The sequence below is a fragment of the Lactuca saligna genome, chromosome 8 (assembly GCF_052625555.1).
Source record: "Lactuca saligna cultivar CGN05327 chromosome 8, ASM5262555v1, whole genome shotgun sequence".
In the NCBI taxonomy this organism is placed as follows: domain Eukaryota; kingdom Viridiplantae; phylum Streptophyta; class Magnoliopsida; order Asterales; family Asteraceae; genus Lactuca; species Lactuca saligna.
In genome coordinates this window covers 66,689,935-66,699,051 of record NC_136424.1, presented here as the reverse complement: position 1 = coordinate 66,699,051, position 9,117 = coordinate 66,689,935, and the positions used below count along the sequence as shown (strand labels likewise).

At 36.7% G+C, this 9,117-nt stretch overlaps 1 protein-coding gene across 1 annotated transcript; it reads left to right on the top strand.

Moving 5' to 3' along the window:
• The first annotated feature begins 1,543 nt into the window (after positions 1–1,543).
• On the top strand, positions 1,544–4,391 carry LOC145009343 (protein TRANSPORT INHIBITOR RESPONSE 1-like). Its single transcript, XM_078968050.1, has 2 exons — positions 1,544–2,229; positions 2,874–4,391. The coding sequence occupies exons 1-2, from the start codon at positions 1,775–1,777 to the stop codon at positions 4,168–4,170; spliced, it is 1,752 nt and encodes a 583-aa protein (XP_078824176.1). The 5' UTR covers positions 1,544–1,774; the 3' UTR covers positions 4,171–4,391.
• Positions 4,392–9,117: the final 4,726 nt, after the last annotated feature.

Genomic DNA, 9,117 nt, shown 5'->3' with positions numbered 1-9,117 from the left:
TGAAGTAAAAACCCAATATATTCGACCTCGAAAGCCAAATCTATTCTCTTAGGCAAACTTCATGGGCGAAATAGTTAAGACTTAACAACGATTCATGAAGAGGGGTATTATTAAGTCGTAGAGTTCAAGTGAGAAATGTAGGCCTAGAGAAATAGGATAAATGGTTGTTTTTTTAGAGTTTTATGATAGAATTTAATGTTATCAAAGCGAGTTACCGGATATTGTTTAGTTGTGTGCTAGGGATGAGCAAAAATCGAACCGAAAACCGAAAAACCGAAAAAAACCGACATAACCGAAACAAGAAAACCGAAACCAAAGCAATAACCGACGGTTTAGGTTTGAATTTTACAAAAACCGAAAAATAACGGTTTGGTTCGGTTTTGACGTATAAAACCGCGCATAAAAACCGAACCGACCCACATATATATTATTTATATTATCATTTAAACTTTTAGTTTTAAACTTTAAACTTTATCTCTTTAATACTTTATGTTTATTTTCAACAAATTGTTAGTTGTGTTAAACTTTGATCTTTTAAACACTTTTATGCTTTTATAATACTAGAATTCATACTCTTTATTTTAGTATATTTAAAATAGATACAATACTATTTATCGCAACGTATTTTCACTAGGTTTGAACAAAACAACTAGAAAAAAAAAACAAGAGCTCATAAACCCACAGTTTAAAACCGAAAACCCATAAACCCAATCCGAAAAACTGAAAAACCGACCCATGCAAAAACCGAACATATATGGGTTTAAAAACCGAAAAATCGACTTTCTACGATTTGGTTTGATTTTAACCAAAACCCAACCCAAACTGACCCATGTTCATCCCTACTGTGTGCACTACTTATCACTTGCTTGACTACTTATATGAAATTATACATGCCGTTCAAAACCGAGTTGATTCGTTACCCGACCACCACACCTGGTCAATAAAAAATTGTATTTAAAATATTGTGAGTTATTATATTTGATTATTCTGCAAATAGATTTTCATATGGATCTTTCCAACAAGATTTGGACACAACTTTTCTCTTTATTTAAATAAAATAAATATTTATTTTTGATTTTAATTGAAAACCATCAAATCAATATAAACAACATTAAAAAAAGGGGGGTAATAAAGGTAAAACGAAAAGGTTATATATATATATTCCCCCCAAAAAAAATAAAGATCAATCTGAAAATTTTCGATAAATCTTATAAAATATATTTAGAAAAAAAAACATAAAGGTTTTTCGGAAATAGAGAAAAGATCTAAACAAGCTGTATACTTATATACTGTTCATACATATTCCTTATTTCCTTTATCAATTATCCATTTATTTAAGAACCCATCTTGAAAAAGGGAAAAACCCATTTAGGATTGAAGTATCTGGAGTCCGGACCCGTTTGGGAAAACGATCTTACGGTGCGCAAAAGATCCTTCACACACGTCACCACATGGACCGTTGATATTTCTTTGATGCACACCACCACCATAACTGACTTATATATAAACCCCACTTTCATATTCATTTATCATTTAACCTCCCTCATCACACGCTATCGATAACATCATACCACAATCTTTGTCTCTATCGTCTGCGGTTGGAACAGCTTCAGTTTGAGCTCGTTGCTACTTACTGGTGTGTTCTTTCCTTAGATCTGAAGCGGATAAACATACCACTGGTTGGCGAGTTTTCTTCTCTGTTCTGTAGATTCACCTAGAACCGAAATTCTACTTTCCAGTGAGATATCTAGGTTTCCGGTCACGACGGTGCAAAATGGGGTTCTCGTTTCCGGAGGATCTGTTAGAACATGTTTTCTCGTTCATAACCTCTCATAAGGACAGGAATGCCGTTTCATTGGTGTGCAAGTCGTGGTACGAGATCGAGCGGTGGTGCCGGAGGAGGGTTTTCATTGGGAACTGTTACGCTGTGAGCCCGGGGATTGTGATTAAGAGGTTTCCGGACTTGAAATCGGTTGAGTTGAAAGGGAAACCGCATTTTGCGGATTTTAATTTGGTTCCGGATGGTTGGGGAGGATATGTTTACCCATGGATCGTTGAGTTTTCAAGAGCGTACCCTTGGTTAGAGGAGATAAAGCTTAAGCGGATGGTAGTCACTGATGAGAGCTTGGAGTTGATTTCCAAGTCTTTTAAGAGCTTTAAGGTTTTAGTTCTGTCTTCATGCGAGGGTTTCAGTACCGATGGACTCGCTGCCATTGCCGCTAATTGCAGGTTGAGCTTCTTTCCCCTTACTGATCTAGTAGCGAAAAAATGCTTGAAAACCGAATTTCGTATATTAGTAGTTGAGTTCTTACTTCTTAGTTAATTCGCGAAGAAAGTTTGATTCTCGAGGACGACAACCATTAATAAAAGATGATAATAATCATAATTGCTGTTTGTTTCAATTTGCATATTACCTTTTTCTGTTCCCCTCATAGATGGTTCTTTAGATATGAGTTCGGAAATTATCTACATGCATCTCTAATTTTACTTTGATTGCCTCTGTTCCATCTTAAAATTCCTTTCATATGATGTGATTAATGTATTTATTTGTGAAATTTCGTATAGAGAGTCTTTGAGCCCGGCATCTGTAATTTAGATACCATATAGCTCCTGCTAAGCTCAATTTGTTTACTATTAGATTCTGTTGAAACATCTTTTGATTCTAATTCTACACATCTGTCCTATGGGGAGTTCTTTTGAAAGTTTGTATGTTTTTTGGGAATTATAACTTGGGTAATGCAACAGTACCAAACTGTTCATTTTGCCTAATCTTAACTAGCTGACAGCTGAGTTTATTGTCGGGTATTAAAACTGTAACTTTTTTGTTTTTGTGTGTGTATGAACTCATTTGAATCCTCCTCCTTTATATGCAGAAATTTAAAAGTACTAGATTTGCGGGAGAGTGAAGTGGAGGAGCTAAGTGGGCATTGGTTAAGTCACTTCCCTGATAGTTTCACCACATTGGAGTCTCTTAACATAGCTTGCTTGGGTTCTGAGGTAAGTTTCTCAGCCCTTGAGCACCTGGTTGCCCGCTCACCCAACTTAAAGACTCTTCGACTCAACCGTGCTGTACCCCTTGACAAGCTCTCAACACTTCTACACAGAGCCCCACAGCTGGTTGAGTTTGGCACAGGTGCCTATTCTGCAGAAACTCGACCCAGTGTGTATTCAAGTTTATCAGAAGCTTTCTCACATTGCAAAGAGCTTAAGGACCTTTCTGGGTTTTGGGATGCAGTTCCTTCATATCTCCCAGCCATTTATCCGGTTTGTTCTAGGCTCACTTCATTGAACTTGAGCTATTCCCCTATCCAAAACCCTGAGATCACCAAGATCATAACTCAATGCCATAATCTCCAGCGTCTATTGGTACTGGATTACATTGAGGATGCTGGGCTTAATGCCCTTGCTATGTCATGTAAGAACCTACAAGAGCTAAGGGTGTTCCCTTCTGAACCATATGTAATGAATTCAAACGTCTCCTTAACAGAGCAAGGCCTTGTTTCTGTTTGTGAAGGGTGCCCTAAGCTTCAGTCAGTTCTCTATTTCTGTAGACAAATGTCAAATTCTGCATTGGTCACCATTGCTAGGGCACGTCCTAACTTAACATGCTTTCGTCTGTGCATTATCGAACCCCAAGCCCCTGATTACCTCACATTTGAACCACTGGATTCCGGTTTTGGAGCCATAGTAGAACACTGTAAGGACCTCACACGTCTTTCATTATCCGGTTTCCTTACAGATCGTGTGTTCGAGTACATTGGGGCACATGGTAAGAAGTTAAAGATGCTTTCTCTAGCTTTTGCTGGCGATAGTGATTTAGGTTTGCATCATGTTTTATCGGGGTGTGAGAGTTTAAGCAAGTTGGAGATTAGGGATTGCCCTTTTGGGGATAAGGCTTTGTTGGGTAATGCTGCTAAGCTGGAGACAATGCGATCCCTTTGGATGTCTTCATGTTCAGTTAGTTTTGGAGCGTGTAAATTGCTTGGTGAAAAGATGGGTAGGGTTAATGTTGAGGTTATGGATGAGAGTGATTACTTGGAGTTGGATTCAAAGTCGGATGGTTGTTTAGTTGAAAAGCTTTATGTATATCGCACAGTCTCGGGTCCAAGGCATGACATGCCTCCCTTTATATACACAATGGGTCAAGACTCTGCATACAGGTTGAATTAGTTAGGGATATGATGTCATTGGGTATAGAAGATTGATTACAAGGTAGTACTCCATCATTTGAGTTGCCTTATTTATTTATGTTGTTAATTTAGTAGAAAGTTACATTTTTCTTAGAATTTAGTTTGCATACTGTCTTTTGAGGGGATTGTAATACGTCATTCCTTGGCAGGAAATGTGATGGAACTCAGTAATAAATTAAATATTGAATAATTTATGTGTTATTTTTATTTGTTTCAATTTCATTATATGTCTCTATTTGGTAACCAAAGGAAACTCTAACATGCTTGTAATTATTCAACCAAATTGCGTGAAGCAGAATGACAGCTGGCTCGATTCGTTTGCACCGATTATTTATTTTTTTTACCATTTGGATTCTCTTGGATCAAATTTCTTTAGTTAAACGTATCATGATAATTAAACCTTAGCAACCGTTACTGATTATGTACATATATATCTTAAAATCTGTGTCTGTGTGCTATATATTTTTTGCTCAAAATCCTGCCTCATTTATTTATTTATTTATTAATTTGGGTTCCATTCCAAGAGCAAGAGCCAAAAGAATGGTTGCATGTCTTTTATTGTTATGTAAGTGTCAGGCGTGATGTGAAAAACAGGTACAAGAAGTAAAAAATAATAATGGTTTTGAAGTTTTTAAATTATTGTGAGTAGTGACGCCTGGGTGCCTGGCTGCAAATGGAATAGAAATATAGTTGCTTGGATTCATGTTGGGTTGGGTTGAGGGGTCTCAGGGACAAAGCTGCAGAAGAGGGACCATTCCCATACGCCAGTCGCCAGAGACTCAGAGATTCCATGGTGTCCACAACTCTCTGCTCTACCATCTAATGACTAATGACTAATCACTAATCTAATCTTTGGTAAAATATATTTCACCCATTTTGCTTTTCTCATCTGGGGACCACAATGTTACCTCTCATTTGCATGTCTGTTATTCATTTAATTACATCCATAAATAAGCATGTCTGTTGTGATTTGTGACCAGTCGCCTTGGCCTAAAAGTTAGAGTAACACACTTCAATTTATACGCAAAAGTATTATCTTTTTTTTTTTTCATAATATATTCTACATTTTGAGTTTCCTTTTTGTTTTACACCTAAAACTATTGTAACAAAAAATACCGAGCCCATTACCAACAGTGGCCCTAAGTATCGATCACCTAGAAGAATTAAGGATTAGCATGGATCGGTTTTTGGCTAAAAAACCAAACCAAACCGTAGAAAGTCGGTTTTTCGGTTTTTAAACCCATATAGGTTCGGTTTTTGCATGGTTTGGTTTTCCGGGTTGGGTTTATAGGTTTTCGGTTTTAACCCGTGGGTTTATGAGTTTTTTTTTTTATTTTTTTATTTTTTTATTTTTTTTAACCTAGTGAAAGTACGTTGCGATAAATAATATCGTATCTACTTTAAATATACTAAAATAAAGAGTATGGGTTCTAGTAATAGATAAAATTTTGGTATTTTTAAAAAGAGAAATTAAATATATTTTTATATTTTATTCGTATTCATTTTCCTATAAATATTAAATGTTTATATGTGTCACATTTAATAAAATTAATAATATTTTAATACATTTATCATCATTTATCATATGTATAAAAATATGTAGGAAGAAAATATAGAAAAATATTTAATTTATCTTTTAAAAAATATAAGAACTTTTAGGTATAAAACGAAAAAAAAAATCTAAATATCAGGACATTTTATAAAAATTTCCTATATATTAGATGAGGTTGACGTTTAATAATAATAATAATAATAATAATAATAATAATAATTACATAAATGATGAATATGACGAGGCATTGAGAAAAGAGGCCCACATACATGCAAAAAGGCAGAGCAATAAACAAGAGAAGTGAAGGAAAAGCAAAAACAGTGAAAACCTGCCAAAAAAAAGCAGTAAGTTTTGGACCAAAGTTGTACACTCGAATTTAGTCACCACCCGCTTTCATGCATGCCACTCTACTTTTTGCAGTTTCTTTACCCCACTTTTCACTTTCACACTACAGCTTTAATACCCTATTACCCTTCTTTTTAATATTTTTCAAAATTTTATTACCTCATAAAGATTGAAAATGCTCAATGTGTTGAATTGTTTTAACTTTTGTGTATATAATTGAATTGGCCGACGTATCTATGAATAAGCCTCGAGAAACGAGTCTTTTGACCTCTTGGTAACATTAATCTTACCAGGCGTAGGCAGTAAAAATGACTTGCATTTGAGTCTTGACCTTTAAACAGAAAAACAACTAAAAGTCTGCATCGTACACAGTATCATCTTAATCGATTTTGTTGTAGGGTACATTTGTAACAATAAATATTTTATCTAATGAATAAGGTAGTTAAGATAACAAACCACTCTCTATAGAACTAGTCCAAAAGAAATCTTACTATAAAGGAAAGCGGAGAAACACACACATACACACAAAGGGCACATATAACAAAAGTTCTAAATGGTTGGAGACATGATGCGGTAGGAATAAGGTGCCTCAACTTTTGACCACACCATGTGTATACATATATAGAAGCTGGGGCAAAGCAATTTTTTTTAAGGTTTTGTCTATAAATTAATTAAACACACATAGATGATACCTTAAACCATAAACACAACGGTAGCACGGAGCTTAGTGAGTTCCCCATAACATACTCCATACAATTCACGTAATCATATAAACCATATCAACCATACAATCCATGCATACAAACATATACAGATGTCGTAGACTCCCTCCAGGGTCTTACTCTAGAATGTTGTGGGCTCCCCCAGGGTCTTATACCTATCTGCTAAGGGCTCCCCCCATGGTCTTACTTGGAATGTCATGGGCTCCCCCTCATGGTTTGATATCCAAGTGCCATGGGCTCCCCGATGGTCTTTACCTGGAATGCCATGGGCTCCCCCACATTGTATTATATCCACATGTCATGGGCTCCCTCGGGGGTCTTCCATGCAAGTATCACAAAGACAACTAAGATATCACATATCATATAAACAACTAGCATACCACATATCACATACACAACTAACTGAATGAGCCGACATTGGTGCCTTCAACTCATTGGTATGGTGAAGAGACTCACCTTGATTGCAGAAGCTTCCTGGAAGAATCCCTAGCTGCCGCCCCGTCGACTTCACGAGCTATCAATACCAGACTCAGATAAAATCTTAGTTAATAGGCCAAAACCCTCAAGTTTGGCCTAAGGTCAAACTTGGTTAAAAGTCAACGGTCAATGAAAGTCAAAGTCAACAAGTCAAATTTCAGGCTGAGTACGCCCAACGCACTCAGCTCGTATGCGTGGCGTACTTACCAACCAGAATCGGGACCCCATACGAGTATGCGTAGCGTACTCGAAGGTATGTCCGACGTACCCTACCAAATGGCACTTTTCCATTAAGTGCTTAATCTCTTAAGTCCTTTCATCCAACACTCAGATCTAGTCCAACAACATCATTCTAAGTCATAAAGTTTCCACCTTTATGACTTTCCATGTCTAGAAAATATCTAAAAGCTAAAACCTTAACTTATAAATCCATTAAGACATATTAAAGGTATAGAAGGATCAAGATTACATTTTTATGGATCCTAAAAGCTCCATAATGGATAAGGCTTCCAACCTTATCCATTAGAATGGTCCAAACCACCAAGATCTATCCTTTAAGCATCAAATGGGACCAAGAATGCATCTTTTTCAACTTAATCCATTAAGTCCAAGTCTCTAACCTTCAGATCTGAATTATAATGATGTTTAGATGGATAAACTTTCCAAATTTATCCATAACAAGGTCACAAACTTTCAAGATCTAAACTTTATGCACTAAATGAACAAAAGCTCATAACATCCGAAACTAGCTAGATCTAACAAATGCATCATCAAGATTCAAAATTTATACCTCTAAAAGATAGATCAAGGTAAACAAAGTCCAGATCTACAAACTTCAATGCAACCAACACATCTACAAGAAGTTCCTTCTTCTCCAACGTGCACCATACATACGCCAAAGCACTCAAAATCACCTTCTTTTAGCTCAAAAGGCTCATCTAATGTTAGGGTTTCATGAAAGGGGTGTTGGAGGGGTGGAGGCTGAGAATAGAGTGGGTTTGGGGGAGTTAAGGAGCTTAAATAGGGCTAAAACCACGAAAATAGGGTTTGGGTACTGATTGCATACGCCAAATGTACCCCTGGTACACCAAGCGTACTCAAGATTCCATTAGTATGCCCAACGTACACCTTTTTGTACACCCATCATACTCAACTTGGCCCACACCACCCTTAATTCAAACCATCATAACTTATTCGTTCTAACTCTGTTTTTGACGTTCTTTATATCCATAGAAAGGTATTGAGGAGCTCTACAACAATATCTAATAACTTTTGATTTAAAACACATCGAAATAAAATCCATAGTTCATAACAGAAGTTTGAAACACTACATTCCCATTTTACCCTTTGACTCCAAAGTGCAAACTGAACTATTGGGTCACATATCTACATTACCCACATCCAAATGGGCCTAAGTCTTACCTTTTTAAAGGCGCTAACCCTTATGATGACCATTTTTGGGCCACAGCCTCGAATTAGGAATTGATTCGGAACAGGGCGTTACAACTCTCCCCCACTTCAATTAGATTTTATCCTCAAAATCGTTCACTACCATCCCTGACATACCAGGAAACCTGAGCAACACGACCACAATCCCGTGAATACCATAGCCTTCCCAAGGCAACCGAAACCAACCAAACCAAACTCTCTCTAATCTTGGCGAAGGATAAATCCTTCATCTCATGCAAGAAACTACTCCTGCCTCCCCAGATCCTTAGACCTTACATTGGTCTGACTTTTTGATAGACCTCCCACACTGGAATCGTACCATAAAATTTTCCTTCATGGATAACATCGAACAACCACTTCCGATCCTAATTAACTTGGTGTT

Coding starts and splice junctions, on each gene's coding strand:
- LOC145009343 (XM_078968050.1), top strand. CDS start 1,775: ATGGGGTTCTCGTTTCCGGAGGATCTGTTAGAACATGTTTTCTCGTTC. Junction 2,230..2,873: donor GCCATTGCCGCTAATTGCAG/GTTGAGCTTCTT, acceptor CTTTATATGCAG/AAATTTAAAAGTACTAGATT.